Source organism: Salmo trutta, chromosome 24, assembly GCF_901001165.1.
Source record: "Salmo trutta chromosome 24, fSalTru1.1, whole genome shotgun sequence".
Lineage (NCBI taxonomy): Eukaryota > Metazoa > Chordata > Actinopteri > Salmoniformes > Salmonidae > Salmo > Salmo trutta.
In genome coordinates, this window is record NC_042980.1 from 1,651,744 (window position 1) to 1,673,189 (window position 21,446).

The 21,446-nt window shown below is 42.1% G+C and overlaps 1 protein-coding gene across 1 annotated transcript in view; it reads right to left on the bottom strand.

Moving 5' to 3' along the window:
- LOC115161466 (Krueppel-like factor 12) overlaps positions 1-21,446 on the bottom strand; it is a 189,973-nt gene that overhangs the window by 65,110 nt on the left and 103,417 nt on the right. Inside the window, exon 4 of the mRNA XM_029712456.1 lies at positions 18,464-19,040. Coding sequence (XP_029568316.1) covers positions 18,464-19,040 — 577 coding nt within the window. The remainder of the gene's footprint in view (positions 1-18,463; positions 19,041-21,446) is intronic.

Below are 21,446 nucleotides of genomic sequence, written 5' to 3' on the forward strand. Positions count from 1 at the left end.
TGTGAGTATCAACGCTGATCGATGAGAAGCAAGTACAGAGAGTGAACAGAGAGTGAACATTTAACAATGGACATGAAACAGGACAGGACAGCTCCTGGACATGAAAACAACATTAATGCTGACACAGGGAACCAACAGATCTAGATGCGGCAATCAACAAAGTGAAGGAGTCCAGGTGAGACCAGTGAGCACTTATACACGTAATGAAGGTGACAATTGCTTGCCAAAATTACATTTATGTAATGGCATGAACTGCCTAAATGATTACGCATATTTGTGGAAATTAAGATACACAATATTTTTTTCAAAAGTTTAGACACACTGACTCATTTTAGGGATTGTCCTTTCACTATTTTCTATATTGTAGAATAATACTGAAGACATCAAAACTATGACATAACACATATGGAATCATGTAGTGACCAAAAAAGTGTTAAATCAAAATCTATTTTATATTTCAGATTCTTCAAAGTAGCAACCCTTTTGTCACGGCTGTCGAAAGGAGCGTACCAATGTGCAGCGTGGTTGTAGTTCCACATTTGATTAAATCTGTGAAACTTTGCAATACACAAAAAACTGAAAATGACAAAACAACAAACCGTGACGCAGAGAGAAACAAACACTACTCAAAATATAATAACCCACAAAACCCAGGAAGAAAAACCCCTACTTAAATATGATCTCCAATTAGAGACAATGAGGACCAGCTGCCTCCAATTGGAGATCAACCCCTCCTAAAAACAACATAGAAATAGAAAAACTAGAACTTAAACATAGAAATATAAAACATAGAAAACCTCAAAACACCCCCTGTCACCCCCTGACCTACTCTACCATAGAAAATAACCTCTTACTATGGTCAGGATGTGACAGTACCCCCCCCAAAGGTGCAGACTCTGAATGCTCCTAAACAAAAACAAAAGGGAGGGTAGGGTGGGCAACTCCTGTTTATGGCGGTTCAAATGCAGTCCACATAACCTCCAGCAGAGGAGGCGGCTCCGGTTCGGGGCGTAATCCCCGCTCCACCCGCCGATCCTTCTGCTTTATTTGTAAAGCCTTTTTGAAATCGGACAGTGTGGTTAGATTAATGAGAGTCTTGTCTTTAAAATGCTGTAAAATAGTCATATGTTTGAGAAATTGAAGTAATAACATTTCTAAGGTATTTCAATAACACGCCACGGGATTCAACTGGCTGTTGAGTAGGTGGGACGCAAGCGTCCCACCTAGCCCAGACATTAAGTAGGAGTTTTTTCCACTTGTGTTTGTGGGTAGTGGTCTTCTGTTTTGTCTATGTACCTGACAGAACTGTGCGCTTTCGTTTTTGTCTTTGTTATTTTTCCTTTAGTGTTTTGAGTTATAATAAATATTCATCATGAGCAATCAACACGCTGCGCTTTGGTCCCCTCTCTATGTCAGCCGTTACAGCCGCTCAGAAAGGAAGAAGACACTGCTCCAAAACCGCCATAAAAAAAGCCAGACTACGGTTGCAACCCCTATCGCCGTGCCTAAAATTTCTATAGTATAATGTTTACAAGTATATATGAAACTAGAATATCTGACGCTAGGTAAGTTGAAAAATGACCTAGATCTAAAAATGTCCCAGTATCCCTTTAACTGCGATTGAATGAGCTTGCTTGGCACAATTAAATCAATGGCATAGTCTCCAAAAGTGCCAAACCCCACCCATCTGGCACTCCCATTGAAACTCCAGACAGACTCAAGCAAACACTCAAAGTATTTTGTAAGATTTCAGTCACTATTTGAAACCAGGTCTGACTATTACAGCAGGAAGAAAACACAGCCAATACTAAAACTACAACTCTGTCTCTGGGTTTCCTTAATAGGGTCTTCCTTCCCCCCCAAGACTGATAATCTACATTTTCAGCAAGCCCCCTAATTACACAGGGTGATTAGTAGAGACGTTAGTTTGAAAATGTGTATTTTGAGCAAGGGAAGGGGACACAAAAGAGGAGTGCATGGTGGAAAGGTGGGCAGAGCTCCAGCGTGTTTCGCCTTTTGTTTCCAGTCAAGCGTTGTTTCCATGGCAACCTCCTGCTGGAGACAGTGCAAGGCTACACGCCCCTCTCTCTGAAAGAGAATGGCCAACCTGAGTGTGTGAATGCGTGCGAGAGACAGAGAGAGAGAGAGAGAGAGAGAGAGAGAGAGAGAGAGAGAGAGAGGACAGCAGTTCTCCCATCATTCTCCTGATCCTACCCTTCAAGACAGTGTAGTACAGATCATGTATACAGGAATAGATCCCAAAGAGACATTATGAAGATGACTTCCTGAGCCCATCCATCTAAGAACTTGAAGACCCTAACCTTACAAATAAGATCAAGACTAATAATGAATTAAACACATTTCACCTAATACAGCGACACTTAGGGATGCTTATGTGTCTGCAACACAGTATTGATACAAAGAATAAATGTCACATTCTACAAAGAAGAACAAAAGTGTGGAGCTGTTGTCCAGTGGTAACACTCCAGGCTCTATGCACATGTGTGACCCCTGCAGGAGACAGGTGTTCAATCTACAGTTGCACTGTGTCTCTTCCTCATCTATCTCCCACTGTTTTTAATCTGTCTGTCAGCAAAGCATAAAAAAATACAAAAAGGAAAGTGACTCTCCATAAAAAAGAAGTGGGCAGGTTGTGTAATCCTACAAAGAATTACAGTTGAAGTCAGAAGTTTACATACACTTAGGTTGGAGTCATTAAAACTAGTTTTTCAACCACTCCACAAATTTCTTGTGAAAAAACTATAGTTTAGGCAAGTTGGTTAGGACATCTACTTTGTGCATGACACAAGTAATTTTTCCCCAAATTGTTTTCAGACAGATTATTTCACTTATAATTCACTGTATCACAATTCAAGTGGATCAGAAATGTACATACACTAAGTTGACTATGCCTTTAAACACCTTAGAAAATCCAGAAAATGATGTCATGGCTTTAGATGCTTCTGATAGGCTAATTGACAACATTTGAGTCAATTGGAGGTGTACCTGTGGATGTATTTCAAGGCCTACCTTCAAACTCAGGGCCTCTTTGCTTGACATCATTGGAAAATCAAAAGAAATCAGGCATGACCATCTTAAAAAAAATTGTAGACCTCCACAAGTCTGGTTCATCCTTGGGAGCAATTTCCAAACACCTGAAGGTATCACGTTCATCTGTACAAACAATAGTACGCAAGTATAAAGACCATGGGACAATGCATCTGTCATACTGCTCAGGAAGGAGACGCGTTCTGTCTCCGAGAGATGAACGTACTTTGTTGCGAAAAGTGCAAATCAATCCCAGAACAACAGAAAATGACCTTGTGAAGATGCTGGAGGAAACAGGTACAAAAGTATCTACATCCACAGTAAAACAAGTCCTATATCAACATAACCTGAAAGGCCGCTCAGCAAGGAAGAAGCCACTGCTCCATAACCACCATAAAAAAAAGGCCAGACTATGGTTTGCAAATGCACAGGAGGAGAAAGATTGTACTTTTTGGAGAAATGTCCTCTCGTCTAATGAAACAAAAATAGAACTGTTCGGCCATAATGACCATCGTTATGTTTGGAGGAAAAAGGGGGAGGCTTGCAAGCCGAAGAACACCATCCCAACCGAGAAGCACGGGGGTGGCAGCATCATGGGTGCTTTTCTGCAGGAGGGACTGGTGCACATCACAAACTAGATAGCATCATGAAGATGGAAAATGATGTGGATATATTGAAGCAACATCTCAAGACATCAGTCAGGAAGTTAATGCTTGGTCACAAATGGGTCTTCCAAATGAACAATGACCCCAAGCATACTTCCAAAGTTGTGGCAAAATGGCTTAAGTACAACAAAGTCAAAGTATTGGAGTGGCCATCACAAAGCCCTGACCTCAATCCTATAGAAAATTTGTGGGCAGAACTGAAAAAGCGTGTGCGAGCAAGGAGGCCTATAAACCTGACTCGGTTACACCAGCTCTGTCAGGAGGAGTGGGCCAGAATTCACTCAACTTATTGTGGGAAGCTTGTGGAAGTCTACCCGAAACGTTTGACTCAAGTTAAACAATTTAAAGGCAATGCCACCAAATACTAATTGAGTGTATGTAAACTTTTGACCCACTGGGAATGTGATGGAAGAAATAAAAGCTGAAAAAATCCTTCTCTCTACTATTATTCTGACATTTCACATTCTTAAAATAAAGTGGTGATCCTAACTGACCTAAGACAGGGAATTTTTACAAGGATTAAATGTCATGAATTGTGAAAAACTGCATTTAAATGAATTTGGCTAAGGTGTACGCAAACTTCCGACTTTAACTGTACATGGGTGTGCTTTCCACTATATGATAGTGTGCCTGAAGTGAAAGGATAGTACAGTACTTTGGCTTGCTCTGCATTGCTTTTCAAATCAGAAAAACTGTTTGTTTAGATACTATTGCATAAGTTCTGTCTGTATCACGCATAAAACACACACACACACACACACACACACACACACACACACACACACACACACACACACAGTACAATGCAATGCTCTGTGTGCCTCATGTTTTGGCTATATCACTACAGTGACTGTGTCTGCCCCACCCAATGCTGACCCCGATTCCACTGATCTCTTCTCACACACTGGGTGGAGCTGTTGATGTTGCTGTGTGTGCGTGTTCTCAATGTACACTGCCAGCCATTTTCAATATCGGTCTCCACCCTATTACGCAAGCCTTGTTTTTACTCTCATTCGTCCTCTCTCCTCTTCCAGAGAGCAGACACCCAGCGTTTAAAACGTCTGTGTGTGTGTGTGCGTGCGTGCGTGCGTGCCCCAATCCAAGAGGGAGTGAGAGACAGCAACCTCAGATAAACAAGGTTCTTTGACAAAAAACTGCTCCCCGGTATACAGCTCCAGTCCACTTAACAGAAACACCCACTAGAGGTTTAAACACGCTGACTGTAAAATCACGCCCTGTAGTAAGCCTGCCTGCTCCAAAACAGAAGGTTCAGGCAGGGCCACGCCAGCCAACAACACACATACAAGCATGCACACAGGCATACATGCACGCACGCACCCACTCATGAACATAAATTACACACAAATGCTCTCTCTCTCTTGCTCTCTTTCCCCTCTTTAATGTGAACACATCTCTGCTATCTATTTGTCCCTTCTAAACAAAACAATTAGAAGACAACATTTGTTAAACAGCAGTAACAGTTGCAATGTAAAAATGTTTCGTTTTTTTTCAGCTTTAAGTCCTGCAGGTGATTAGCAAAGCATTACAATTCAGTCATTCAACAGACGATCTTATCCAGAGCAAATTACAGTAGTGAGTGAATACATTATCATATTTGCTCGCACTGGTCCCCCGTGGGGACCCCACCACCCTGGCGTAGCAAGTGCCATGCTCAACTAACTGAACCACACGGGATCAATAGCATGTCGCGGGTAACATCGGACCTTTGGGATGGGGGCGGCCAAGGTGGGGTTGGTGGGGCTACTTAGACCAGCTATAGGTTCAGTCCGACCCGGTAAGGTGCCACTCTGGTCAGCAGAGGATGGACCAGGTTGAGTGAGTGGTTGGGAGAGTGGTTGTCACCATTTGCTGTCCACGTTGTGCTGTGATCATGTTTCCTTTGATTGCAGTGACTTGGTGTGGGTCTGGATAGAAAGGTGACTGGAATTTGTTGGCTGGTCGCAGCTGTCTGAAGAGCACGAAGTCTCCAATGTCAAGTGGCGAGGCATGACAGAAGCATCTGTCATGATGCTCTTTCATTTTTAGCTTTACCTGTGTGTCTGTGGCTCTCAGCTTGTTAGGGTCCATGGAAGGAAGGATGAATTTATTGATTGAACATGACTGTAACGGGAGGTTTTCCAGTGGAGCAGGGTGGTGTCGCTCTGTAGGCTCTTACAGAATGTCTTTGCTCTTGCTGAATGTCTTTGTGTTGCAGCGTAGCAATGCGAAGGGTCTTTTTCAGAGTCTGCATGAATCGTTCCACTTCTCCGTTGGTCTGTGGCCAATGTGGTGTTATTCTTCTGTGATTGAATCCCAGGTAGGTAGGGAAAGAGGAAAAACCCTGGGAATTGAAAGGTGGTCCATTGTTACTCTTAACAACTGCAGGGTTGTCAAGGAAGAGAAGATCTTCTCCAGCTTTGGAATGACTGCCATAGCAGATGTACTGGATACTTTTTCAATTTCTGGAAAACTTAATCCATGAATACAAACAGCAGTGGTGTGTATTCATGGATGCCAAGGGAAGCCACGCTTCCCCAAATATTTGACTAATACATTTTTTTTCTTTCGTCTCTGTGTTTCCATAATTTTCCTTAAATTTGCTGAATCTCTCTCACTTGCAAAATCATCCAAGAGAGTGAAACAGCGCCCCTCTGTCTCAGTATGTGTAGCCCATACAAAATTAGTATGACAGTATGATTTGATATATTGACGCCATCAAGCATTTGGCCTCCCTTGATAAAAAAAAAATCATAAAATAAATTGCCAATCAGTGTTGCACTGAGTTCAACTGTGGGTAGTCCTGGCACAGCAAAACCATCCCCCAAGGGAGGCCAGTTTGGATTTGGCTTCACGCAAATCAAATCCCATCAAAAGAAAAACATTGTCATTGTCAGAAAAATGTGTCTGTTTCTGGTCTGTTTGTGTTGTTGTCCTGCAGTAGCTAGCTAAATTGGTCCTTTCCTAAGCCAAGGATGGAGATAGGGATTTGGACTTGTGGTTTTGACATAATTCTCAGTAAAGACCAATGAATACAACAATGATTCTGATCAAACCATAAATTCATATATTGTGCCACTGGCCTGAGATGACTGAAGTTCAATATGTAGCCTAGTAGGCTCACGCTAACTACCTAGCTAACTTGGCGGGTTCATTATTGCCCATGCGAAGAAAAAAGGCTAGCAAGCATTTTAGCCAGGTAACCTGTGACAACAAAAACTAATAGTGTGTACTACTCTATGACAAAGTCATTGACGGTTTTGCCGACATGAAATAGAGAAGAATGGCATTGTTGGTCAACTAGTCTAGGGCACGTATGCACACACACACAGAAATCAGTACCATTGACAGCCACATGACATTTAGCAACATGGATTGGACTAAATCGTTTTTGGTATCTTTAAGTTTGTTTTCACTGTACTAGACTAGCCTAGTTGATTTAATGATGTTGAAATGTTTAAGTTGAAATGGTGCTGAAATAGCGGAGGCAGTGCTCCTGTTTTCTTTGTGCTGACTTGCTTTAACCTGTTAGGGCTAGGGGGCAGTATTTACACCGCCGGATAAAAAACGTACCCGATTTAATCTGGTTACCACTCCTACCCAGTATCTAGAATATGCATATACTTATTAGATATGGATAGAAAACACCCTAAAGTTTCTAAAACTGTTTGAATGGTGTCTGTGAGTATAACAGAACTCATATGGCAGGCAAAAACCTGAGAGATTCCTTTACAGGAAGTGGCCTGTCTGACCATTTATTGGCTTTCTTTGACATCTCTTCCCAAAACAAAGGATCTCTGCGGTAACGTGACACTTCCCACAGCTCCCATAGGCTCTCAGAGCCCGGGAAAAAACAGAATGTCGTCATTGTAGCCCCAGGCTGAAGCACATTATCGCCTTTGTCAAGTGGCCGATCAGTAGACAAAGGGCTTAGGCTCGTGCACTGGCCGCCCCCGCCTTTCTGTTTTTCCCTCTATTTACCGAAACGCAGATTCCCGGTCGGAATATTATCGCTTTTTTACGAGATAAATTGCATAAAAATTTATTTTAAACAGCGGTTGACATGCTTCGAAGTACGGTAATGGAATATTTAGACATTTTTTGTCACGAATTGCGCCATGCTCGTAACCCTGATTTACCATTTCGGACAGTGTCTAGAACGTACAAACAAAACGCAGCTGTTTGGATATAACGATGGATTATTTGGGACCAAACCAACATTTGTTATTGAAGTAGAAGTCCTGGGAGTGCATTCTGATGAAGAACAGGAAAGGTAATAACATTTTTGTTATAGTAAATCTGATTTTGGTGAAGGCTAAACTTGCTGGGTGTCTAAATAGCTAGCCCGTAATGGCTGGGCTATGTACTTAGAATATTGCAAAATGTGCTTTCACCAAAAAGCTATTTTAAAATCGGACATATCGAGTGCATAGAGGAGTTCTGTATCTATAATTCTTAAAATAATTGTTATGCTTTTTGTGAACGTTTATCGTGAGTAATTTAGTAAATTGTTAGTAAATTCCCCGGAAGTTTGCGGGGGGTATGCTAGTTCTGAACGTCACATGCTAATGTAAAAAGCTGTTTTTTGATATAAATATGAACTTGATTGAACAAAACATGCATGTATTGTATAACATAATGTCCTAGGTGTGTCATCTGATGAAGATCATCAAAGGTTAGTGCTGCATTTAGCTGTCTTCTGGGTTTTTGTGACATTATATGCTAGCTTGAAAAATGGGTGTCTGAATATTTTTGGCTGGGTACTCTGCTGACATAATCTAATGTTTTGCTTTCGTTGTAAAGTCTTTTTGAAATCGGACAGTGTGGTTAGATTAACGAGAGTCTTGTCTTTAACCTGTCTAGGACCGGCGGGACGAATTCGTCCCACCTACGTAACAGCCAGTTGAATCCTGTGGCGCGATTTTCAAAACCTTTGAAATGCTATTACTTCAATTTCTCAAACATATGACTATTTTACAGCTATTTAAAGACAAGACTCTCGTCAATCTAACCACACTGTCCGATTTCAAAAAGGCTTTACAACGAAAGCAAAACATTAGATTATGTCAGCAGAGTACCCAGCCAGAAATAATCAGATACCCATTTTTCAAGCTAGCATATAATGTCACAACGTAAAAAAAGCGATAATATTCCGACCGGGAGTGGTTGTTTTCGTTCAAAGAGAGAGAAAGTAAACATGGTGTCAGCTCGGGCACGCGCGCCCCAGTCTCATTGTTCTCAGATCGACCACTTACAAAATGCGCTAATGTTTTTCAGCCAGGGCCTGCAAAGCCAGCATTCAGCTTTCTGGCGCCTTCTGAGAGCCTGTGGGAGCGTTAGAAAATGTCACGTCATGCCAGAGATCCCCTGTTTTGGTTAGAGATGATCAAGAAGGCCATGAAATGGTCAGAGAGAGCGCTTCCTGTTTGGAATCTTCTCAGGTTTTGGCCTGCCAAATGAGTTTTGTTATACTGTTATACTCACAGACACCATTCAAACAGTTTTAGAAACTTTAGGGTGTTTTCTATCCAAATCAAACAATTATATGCATATTCTAGTTACTGGGCAGGAGTAGTAACCAGATTAAATCGGGTACGTTTTTTATCCGGCCGTGCAAATACTGCCCCCTATCCCCAACAGGTAAACTCTCAGGGATTCTAAATGAGTAGTTGTTTAGTAAGTCAGGGATCATCAACAAGATTCAGACGCGGGATGATATTTCTTGAGCGGATGTCATGGGGCCTGAACATAATTACAAATCATTTATAGACTATAAATTGATCGCAAGAAGCCCAAACAGATATAATATTTGACTAAAACAGAATCATTTCAAACCTTGCTTACATTTGTATACGATCACATATTGTATCGCTCTCTATTATGCTTGCGAATACTTTGGAAAAGTAAAATAACTTTGAGCTGATTTGCTGGTGTTTTTACAGTCTTATATATCCCACCAGTAAGGGAACCCTGCTGTACATAATGTAACTGTTCGTTACATGCAATATTTGCTTTGTGGACTTCACCAGAAAGATGATGCTCTCCAGTTTTGTGATGAAACAAAAGCATGTGAGGTTGAATTTATTCTGCCACTGTGTAACTGTGTCTTTTTGTTGTTTCGGCCGTATTTTATATCACAGTAGAGTATGAACAAATGGGTTATAGAGCAAACAATGCCCGGCTCTGTAGCGCTGATGGTATGACAAGTCTATTTCCCCTGAACAGCAGATTGGTTGCAGACAACGTCAGTTCAGATTTCTTATTGTTTAGGCAGTGTAGTTGAGATTGTTAGGTTGGAGATACAGTTCAAGTCGAAAGTTTACATACACCTTAGCCAAATACATTTAAACTCAGTTATTCATAATTCCTGACATTTAGTCGTAGAAAAACTCCATGTCTTAGGTCAGTTAGGATCACCACTTTATATTAAGAATGTGAAATGTCATAATAATAGTAGAGATACTATTAGAGATTTATTTCAGCTTTTATTTCTTTCATCACATTCCCAGTGGGTCAGAAGTTTACATACACTCAATTATTATTTGGTAGCATTGCCTTTAAATTGTTTAACTTGGGTCAAACATTTTGGGTAGCCTTCCACAAGCTTCCCACAATAAGTTGGGTAAATTTTGGCACATTCCTCCTGACAGAGCTGGTGTAACTGAGTCAGGTTTATAGGCCTCCTTGCTCGCACACGCTTTTTCAGTTCTGCCCACAAATTTTCTATAGGATTGAGGTCAGGGCTTTGTGATGGCCACTCCAATACCTTGACTTTGTTGTACTTAAGCCATTTTGACACAACTTTGGAAGTATGCTTGGGGTCATTGTTCATTTTGAAGACCCATTTGTCACCAAGCTTTAACTTCCTGACTGATATCTTGAGATGTTGCTCAATATATCCACTTAACTTTCCTCCCTCCTGATGCCATCTAGTTTTGTGAAGTGCACCAGTTCCTCCTGCAGCAGAGCACCCCCCACAACATGATGCTGCCACCCCCGTGCTTCACGGTTGGGAAGGTGTTCTTCGGCTTGCAAGCCTCCCCCTTTTTCCTCCAAACATAACGATGGTCATTATGGCCAAACAGTTATTTTGTTTCATCAAACCAGAGGACATTTCTCCAAGTAGTATGATTTTTGTCCCCATGTGCAGTTGCAAATCGTATTCTGGCATTTTTATGGTGGTTTTGGAGCAGTGTCTTCTTCCTTGCTGAGCAGCCTTTCAGGTTTTGTCGATATAGGACTCGTTTTATTGTGGATATAGATCATTTTGTACCTGTTTCCTCCAGCATCTTCACAAGGTCCTTTGCTGTTGTTCTGAGATTGATTTGCACTTTTCGAACCAGCGTACGTTAATCGATAGGAGACAAGCGGTATGATGGCTGCGTGGTCCCTTGGTTTTTATATTTGCGTACTATTGTTTGTACAGATGAACGTGGTACCTTCAGGTGTTTGGAAATTGCTCCAAAGGATGAACCAGACTTGTGGAGGTCTACAATACTTTTTCTGAGGTCTTGGCTGATTTCTTTTGATTTTCCCATGATGTCAAGCAAAGAGGCACTGAGTTTGAAAGGTAGGCCTTGAAATACATCCACAGGTACACCTCCAATTCACTCAAGTGTTGTCAATTAGCCTATCAGAAGCTTCTAAAGCCAAAACATAATGTTCTGGAATTTTCCAAGGTGTTTAAAGGCACAGTCAACTTAGTGTGTATAAACTTCTGACCCACTGGATTTGTGATACAGTGAATTATATGTGAAATATTCTGTCTGTAAACAATTGTTGGAAAAATTACTTGTGTCATGCACAAAGTAGATGTCCTAACCGACTTGCCAAAACTATAGTTTGTTAACAAGAAATTTGTGGAGTGGTTGAAAAACAAGTTTTAATGACTCCAACCTAAGTGTATGTAAACTTCTGACTTCAACTGTAGGTCAGCTGTGTGTTCCAGAAAGGTGTGCCATTATTATGTTTAACAACATTGATTACTCTGAGTAGACATGGTTCAGACTGTGTTGCGGCTTGGATTTCAGCCAGTGTCATAACATGTGGAACATTGTGATTGACCACAAAGCGGACATGAGCTTCTGCTAGCTCTGAGGCATGATTGTCGTTGGGCCCCTGTTCTGGGACTGCGTGTCTGGAGAAGTTATCAGCTGGGTTGCCAGATCTAGCCTTGTAGGCCATAGAGAACGTGAAGTTTTGAAGTTTCAGCAACCATATTTATATTCTTTGTGGAGGGGAGGACGAGGGTTTGTTGAAAGATACGCACAAGCTGTTTGTTGTCAGTAACGTGAAGGTGTGTCCGTCTATGTATAGCTGAAAATGAAGGCAACCTCAGATTATTCCTAGTGCCTCCCTATCCATCGGTGAATATCATTGCTCCACATATGTGCGTTTTTCCACCCGAGCCAATCTGGGTTAAGACTGCGCCAAGACCCACTGGGCTGGCATCCACCACGATATCAGTGTCTTTTGTTTGATTGAAGTAGGCCATGACTGTGTCACTGCTGAGTCTGTTTTTCAGACAATTTTTTAGTACCCTAAAAAGGGTTAGCCTAACCCCAACCATTCTTTGTGAGTTCTCTGAATGGTTGTTTCCTGGTGGCCAGGTCTGGAATGAAACGCCCACAATTAGTCAGTCACAAGGCATAAGAAGCTCTGGGTTCTGAGGAGCTGTGGTCTATTTGATTGCTGCAACCATTTGTGGTCAGCAGATATGCTATCTGCAGAAAACACATAGCCGAAGAATTCCACTGCTGTTTTGTTGAACTCACACGTGGCAGCATTGACAGTCAAGTTGCAGTCCCGTAGCCATATGAGGACTTTCTCCAAACGCTGATCATATTCTAGTTTTGTTGAGACAAAAACCAGCATGTCATCGCTGACGTTCAGAACACCTGAGACCATGTTTTGAAATATTTCCGCAACTGAGGATATCCCGAAGTTGAGGTGTTTGTAGCGCCACAGGCCACCGTGAGTTGTGAAAGTGGTGATGTAGCAGATGCAGGTCAAGTTGGTGGTACCCCGCTGTCAGGTCGAGTTTTGAGGAGACTTTTTGCACTTTTTGCAATTCAGGTCTGCTATCATGTTGCTAACCATTTGCGTGAGGTGCCTCTCACGTTTGACAGCCTGATTTGGACGTCTCATATCCACACACACACTCTGATTTTGCCAGGATGCTTTGGTTTGGGAACTACAATTATGGGTGAGACCCATTTGAGCTCCTCCAGTTCCTTCTCCACTAGTTTTCTAATGTGGAATGGGATGCGTCTGTGTTGCTGCACTATAAGTTGCACAGACTTTCAATGTGGAGCTTACATTTGTGACCCTTTAACTATCCAATGCCATTTAAAACATCAGGGTATGTGTCATAGAAGTGTCTATCTACACTGTTGACCGGGAGTACTAAGTCAAACGCAATTGCAGTCTGGCAATTTATGACAGGAACTGCTGTCTTGTCAACAACATAGAAAGTCTTTGTGAGTGTCTTGCCTCTGAAGCAGATTCCACGCATGGGCAAATCTGTGTTTGAGACATAGGTAAAGATCTTGATTGATGTGTTTTGTATAACTGGTGGCCCTGGCAAAGGCTAAAATGTGCAAAGGTCCATGACATTCACAGAGGCGCCTGTGTCTTCCAAGACATCCGACAGTGATCCATTTACATGGATGTTTGTCTGGGTTCTGCAGTAGGAGTAGCAATGGTTGGATCTACCAGTGTAAATAGATATTTGGGCTTTCATCATCAGGGTTAAGTGTGTTTTTTGGTATCTTCAGGCACAAGTGAATGTGCAGTTTGTCTGTGGTGCGAAATACTTTTGCAAAATAATTTATTTTCCCACAATTGTAGCATGTGGCCATTTACAGGGCACGCTCCTTGGTGAGGGAATGAACCGCCACAGTTAAATGCATATGCACCGACGTGCAGTAGTGGGTGCAGTCCTGGATTGTTGAGCTTGCTGGCCCTTGCGATCTATTCTGGGTAGTACCAGGATGTTTTTCCATTTCCTGTGCTTGTATTTCTGATACTTCATTTATTCAAGCTATTTCCAGGAGCCTAGTGAGAGTCATTATATGGTCTGAGAGCATATCTCCTCAGTTTGTTCGATGAGAAACTTTGAACAATCTGCCTTCTAATTTCTGAGTCAGCATCAGGAAATTCATAGGAAGCAGCAAGTATACGCAGGCAAACATAGTATTCACCAATTGTTTCAGTTTCGGATTGAACAGTTTGTCTGAATTTGTAGACTTAAAAATATAAATTTGTCATTGGTGAAAAACATTGAGTCAGTACAGTTTTAGATATGTTTGGAAGTGTAGAAAAAAATATAGAAAAGTTGCTCCCCACAATAGCGGAGTAGCATGGCATGTTCCCATGCATTATATTTGATGTTCAATGCTAACAGGACATTTTCTTAATGTTTCAGCCACTTCTCCCAGTTTGTGGCTAATATGTTATTAGCTTGATAGTTAGCTGGAACTGTTTGTGGCAAACTGACATTTCCATAATTTGTCAGAATAAACGAATGAAAAACAATGTAAGGGATCAAACAAAATCCACAAAATTCTTGTCGCCATTTGTGGTGTAGTTGTTCTTAGTACTAAGAGGGAATCCTAGTGTAAGGAATATGTAAACCTTGGTCTCATTTATTTTCCTTCTGTCCCGAACTATTACATTGTATATCCAATTTCTCTCTCTGGGTATCACTCCCATAGCCCATAACTCTTGTGTGCTCTTAAGGCCAAAATCATATTTTTGCATCTACCTATACATTTTGAGATTAGTTGGTATTTTTGCTCATTAAAATTAGCAATTTAAAAAAGTAAACATAATTTCAAAGCCTACTTTATTTTAAATTACACTTATTTTACAAGCCAATTTCATGAAGAATGTTACAAACTGGACTATATTTATTAACTTATTTTGAAGAGAAGTGCATTGGGTCTACATAGGCATTTGGCAGTCTTGGAACCAGCTGGCCGCCCGGCCAAACTGAGCAATCGGGGGAGAATGGCCTTGATCAGGGAGGTGACCAAGAACCCGATGGTCACTCTGACAGAGCTCTGTTGTTCTTCTGTGGAGATGGGAGAACCTTCCAGAAGGACAACCATCACTCCAAGAATCAAGCCTTTATGGTAGAGTGGCTAGAAGGAAGCCACCCCTCAGTAAAAGGCACATGACAGCCTGCTTGGAGTTTGCCAAAAGGCACCTAAAGGACTCAGACCATGAGAAACAAGATTTTCTGGTCTGAAGAAACCAAGATTGAACTCTCTGAATGCCAAGCTACACGTCTGGAGGAAACCTGGCACCATCCGGTGAAGCATAGTGGTGGTAGCATCATGCTGTGGGGATGTTTTTCAGAGGCAGTTACTGGGATACAAGTCAAGATCGAGGCAAAGATGAACAGAGCAAAGTACAGAGAGATCCTTGATGAAAACCTGCTCAAGAACACTCAGGACCTCAGACTGGGGTGAAGTTTCATCTTCCAACAGGTCAACGACCCTAAGTACACAGTCAAGACATGGCAGGAGTGGCTTCGGGACAAGTCTCTGAATGTCCTTGAGTGGCCCAGCCAGAACCTGGACTTGAACCTGATCAAACATCTCTGGAGAGACCTGAAAATATCTGTGCAGCGACGCTCCCCATTCAATCTGACAGAGCATGAAAGGATCTGCAGAGAGAAATGGGACAAATACAGGTGTACCAAGCTTCTAGCGTCATATCCAGGAAGACTTGAGGCTGTAATCGCTGCCAAAGGTGCTTCAACAAAGTACTGAGTAAAGGGTCTGAATACTTATGTAAATGTGATCTGTTTTTTGTTTTATACATTTGCAGAAAAAATCTAATATGGAGTATTGTGTGTAGATTGAATTGGGCGGGAAAAACGATATAATCCATTTTAGAATAAGGGTGTAATGTAACAAAATGTGTAAAAAGTCAAGAGGTCTGAATACTTTATATACACACACACACACACACACACACACACACACACACACACACACACACACACACACAGTGCCTTCGGAAAGTATATATATATACACACAGTGCCTTCAGAAAGTATTCACACCTCTTGAATATATATATATATATATATATATTATATATGGCACTGTATATATACTCATATGTATGTGTGTGTATATATATATATATATATATATATATATACACACACACACATACATACGAGTATATATACAGTGCCAGTCAAACGTTTGGACACACTTACTCATTCATGGGGTTCTTTTTATTTTTACTATTTACTATCAAAACTATGAAATAACAGACGGAATCATGTAGTGACTAAAAAAGTGTTAAACAAATCAAAATATTTTATATTTGAGATTCTTAAAAGTAGCCACCCTTGCTTTGATGACAGCTTTGTAAGAAACACGAGCAATGGACATTAGACCGGCGGAAATCTGTCCTTTGGTCTGATGAGTCCAAATGTGAGATTTTTTTTCCAACCGCCGTGTCTTTGTGAGACGCAGAGTAGGAGAACGGATGATTGCCGCATGTGTACTTCCCACCGTGAAGCATGGAGGAGGAAGTGTGATGGCGGGGAGGTGCTTTTCTGGTGACTCAAGGCACACCTAACCAGAATTTAAGGCACACTTAACCAGCATGGCTTCTACAGCGTTACGCCATCCCATCTGGTTTGCGCTTAGTGGGACTATCATTTGTTTTTCAACAGGACAATGACCCAACACACCTCCAGGCTGTGTTAGGGATAATTGACCAAGAAGGAGAGTGATGGAGTGCTGCATTAGATGACCTGGCCTCCACAATCACCCAACCTTGGCGGCAGGTAGCCTAGTGGTAAGAGAGTTGGGCTAGTAACCAAATGGTTGCAAGATCGAATCCTCGAGCTGACAAGGTAAAAATCTGTCAACAAGGCAGTTAATCCACTGTTCCTAGGCCATCATTGAAAATAAGAATTTGTTCTTACCTGACTTGCCTAGTTAAATAAAGGAAAAATACAAAAAACTCAACTGAGGTGATTTGGGATGAGTTGGACTGCAGTGAAGGAAAAGCAGCCAACAAGTGCTCAGCATATGTGGGAACTCCTTCAAGACCATTGGAAAAGCATTCCAAGTGAAGCTGGTTGAGAGAATGCCAAGAGTTTGCAAAGAGTGGCTACTTTGAAGAATCTAAAATATATTTTAATTTGTTTAACACTTTCTTGGTTACTACATGACCCTATTTGCATTATTTCATAGTTTTGATGTCTTCACTGTTATTCTACAATGTAAAAAATAGTAAAAATAAACAAAAACCCTTGAATGAGTAGGTGTGTCCAAACTTTTGACTGGTACTGTATTTGGAGTATTCATCACTGAACAAAAATATAAACACAACATCTAGTGTTGGTCCCATGTTTCATGAGCAGAAATAAAATATTCCAGAAATTGTCCATATGCACAAGGAGCTCATTTCCCTTAAATTATGTGCACACATTTGATTACATCCCTGTTAGTGAACATTTCTCCTTTGCCAAGATAATTCATCCACCTGACAGGTGTGGCATATCAAGAAGCTGATTAAACAGGCCACTCAAAAACACAATGCCACAGATATCTCAAGTTGAGGGAGCATGCAATATGCATGCTGACTGCGGGAATGTCCACCAGAGCTGTTGTCAGAGAATTGCATGCTAATTGCTCTACAATAAGTCGCCTCCAACGTTGTTTTAGAGAATTAGGCAGTACGTCCAAACAGGCTCACAACCGCAGACCCCGTGTAACCACGCCAGGCCAGGACCTCCACATCCGGCTTCTTCACCTGCGGGATGGTGTGAGACCAGCCACCATTCTTTGGTTTGCACAACCTAAATAATTTCTGCACAAATTCTCAGAAACCATTTTAGAGAAGCTCATCTGAGTGCTCGTCATCCTCATCAGGGTCTTGACCTGACTGCTGTTCAGCGTCGTAACCCACTTCAGTGGGAAAATGCTCACCTCCGATGGTCACTGGCACAGCGTGTATGGCTGTTTGCTGATGTCAACGTTGTGAACAGTGGCCCATAGTGGTGGTGGGTTTTGATATGGGCAGGCATAAGCTACGGACAACGAACACAATTGCATTTTATCAATTGCAATTTGAATGCACAGAGATACCGTGACGAGGTCCTGAGGCCCATTGTCGTGCCATTCATCCGCCGCAATCACCTCATTTTTCAGCATGATAATGCACGGCCCATTATCGCAAGGATCTATACACAAGTCCTGAAAGCTGAAAATATGCCAGTTCTCCCATGGCCTGCATACTCACCAAACATGTCACCCATTGAGCATATTTGGAATGCTCTGGATGTGTACAACATCGTGATGCAGTTCCCGACAATATCCAGCAACTTTGCACAGTCATTGAAGAGGTGTGGTTGAACATTCCAAAGGCCACAATCAACAGTCTGATCAACTCTATGTGAAGGAGATGTGCATGAGGCATGAGGCAAATGGTGGTCACACCAGATACTGACTGTTTTTTTTATTCACGCCCCTACTTAAAAAATAAAGTAATCTGTGACCAACAGATGCATATCTGCATATTCAGTCATGTGGAATCCATAGATTAGGGCCTAATGAATTAATTTCAATTGACTGATTTCCTTACAGGAACTGTAACTCAGTAAAGTCTTTGACATTTTTGCATGTTGCGTTCATAGTTTTGTTCAGTGTATACAGTATATAAAGAGAGAGAGAAAAGAGGAAAAGACACAGACAGACCAAGCCTGCTTTTTGTCTCACCTTTGCTATGGTGGCTCTTATGATTGTCCAGCAGAGGTAGCATGATGGCATTGTTGTGGAGGCTGGAGGGCGAGCGCACGGCCGTGGTGTACATGAGGGGCAGTGACTGTACTACTACAGGGATACGATGCAGGTGGTGGCCCCCCATCTTTCCCCCTACTCCTCCTCCTATGCCCTGTACCCCTCCCAGGTTCAAGGGGCTGGAGGGTGGAGGTGGCACAGGGTGCAGGATGTGCAAAAACTGCTGCTGATGATGATGACCCTGGACACCGGCTCCAGGGGCCACCAGGGGCCCGGGTGTGAGCACAGATGAGGCAGATGTGATGACAGACGGAGAGGAGGATGATGATGATAAAGAAGAAATGGAGGACGGAGAGAAAGCGGAAGTAACAGGAGAAGCGGTGGAGGTGATGGATGGGGGGGAGGGGCGTGGCTTGTTGATTGACAGGTCGACAGGCTCGGTCTGCGTCTGGAAATGGGGGTCATGGGAGAGCAGGTCCTCAGGAGGTTCAGATTTGACTTTGCTCAGGAGGAGGGGGACAGCGTCCATCGTGGGGTAGCGGTGTACTTTGGGGGACTAGAGAGGAGAAGAGAGACACAAATCAGATCAATGATTCAACATCTATATTAGTCATGTGATGCTCGTGGCTTTGGTATGCATACCACAAAACTCAAGAGACACACTTTTGATCTTTGGGGGATTGAAGGAGGAAAAGAAACCTGTTAAAACATCCATGTTCTCTATGATATACAGTGGGGAGAACAAGTATTTGATAACCTGCAAAATCGGCAGTGTTTCCTACTTACAAAGCATGTAGAGGTCTGTAATTTTTATCATAGGTACACTTCAACTGTGAGAGACGGAATCTAAAACAAAAATTCAGAAAATCACATTGTATGATTTTTAAGTAATTAATTAGCATTTTATTGCATGACATAAGTATTTGATACATCAGAAAAGCAGAACTTAATATTTGGTACAGAAACCTTTGTTTGCAATTACAGAGATCATACATTTCCTATAGTTCTTGACCAGGTTTGCACACACTGCAGCAGGGATTTTGGCCCACTCCTCCATACAGACCTTCTCCAGATCCTTCAGGTTTCGGGGCTGTCGCTGGGCAATACGGACTTTCAGCTCCCTCCAAAGATTTTCTATTGGGTTCAGGTCTGGAGACTGGCTAGGCCACTCCAGGACCTTGAGATGCTTCTTACAGAGCCACTCCTTAGTTGCTCTGGCTGTGTGTTTCGGGTCGTTGTCATGCTGGAAGACCCAGCCACGACCCATCTTCAATGCTCTTACTGAGGGAAAGAGGTTGTTGGCCAAAATCGCGATACATGGCCCCATCCATCCTCCCCTCAATACGGTGCAGTCGTCCTGTCCCCTTTGCAGAAAAGCGTCCCCAAAGAATGATGTTTCCACCTCCATGCTTCACGGTTGGGATGGTGTTCTTGGGGTTGTACTCATCCTTCTTCTTCCTCCAAACACGGCGAGTGGAGTTTAGACCAAAAAGCTCTATTTTTGTCTCATCAGACCACATGACCTTCTCTCATTCCTCCTCTGGCTCATCCAGATGGTCATTGGCAAACTTCAGACGGGCCTGGACATGCGCTGGCTTGAGCAAGGGGACCTTGCGTGCGCTGCAGGATTTTAATCCATGATGCCGTAATGTGTTACTAATGGTTTTCTTTGAGACTGTGGTCCCAGCTCTCTTCAGGTCATTGACCAGGTCCTGCCGTGTAGTTCTGGGCTGATCCCTCACCTTCCTCATGATCATTGATGCCCCACGAGGTGAGATCTTGCATGGAGCCCCAGACCGAGGGTGATTGACAGTCATCTTGAAGTTCTTCCATTTTCTAATAATTGCGCCAACTGTTGTTGCCTTCTCACCAAGCTGCTTGCCTATTGTCCTGTAGCCCATCCCAGCCTTGTGCAGGTCTACAATTTTATCCCTGATGTCCTTACACAGCTCTCTGGTCTTGGCCATTGTGGAGAGGTTGGAGTCTGTTTGATTGAGTGTGTGGACAGGTGTCTTTTATACAGGTAACAAGTTCAAACAGGTTCAGTTAACACAGGTAATGAGTGGAGAACAGGAGGGCTTCTTAAAGAAAAATGAACAGGTCTGTGAGAGCCGGAATTCATACTGGTTGGTAGTTGATCAAATACTTATGTCATGCAATAAAATGCAAATGATTGACTTAAAAATCATACAATGTAATTTTCTGGATTTTTGTTTTTTATTCCGTCTCTCACAGTTGAAGTGTACCTATGCTAAAAAATTACAGACCTCTACATGCTTTGTAAGTAGGAAAACCTGCAAAATCGGCAGAGTATCAAATATTTGTTCTCCCCACTGTACATATAGTTATTTGGACTTCTATATGCACCAATACAATGCCTACAGAAAGTACTCATCCCCATTGACTTATTCCACATTTTGTTGTGTTTAGAATGCACGTTTCAGTAAATTTTGCTCCCAACGAACCAACCCTCATTAACCGGTCAACAAATGGTTAAATCCTTTCCAAACAGTAAAATGATGTGGCCAACAGAAAATACTATTAGAGATCTGTATATAATGACACAATGCTTATTTTTCTGCCCACCCAAGGCGGGAAGGCAGGAGGCAAGCTTAGTCCCAAAATATACCCATAGAAATGTATTGAGCTTATTTCAGAGATTTTGGTGAGAGTGAAACCTCTCGCTTTGCCTATTCCTCTCTGATACTGTGCATGCACCGGACATTTTTCATGAAGCGTTTAATGGAAACCTGCAACAATAGCAAGGCTATCGTCTTACAGTTCAAATGTCCATAGCCTATTATTGAACATGCTACTCCTGTTATGAAGCAGCTAATAAAATGTAATTTTCAAACATTTGCCGAAATGCAATTAGCGGAAAACACCATTATAAACCTAAAGCGAGCAGCTGTAACAGAGATTAAAATCTCTGTTAGAAATTTAGAAAGAGGGGGAATCTAAT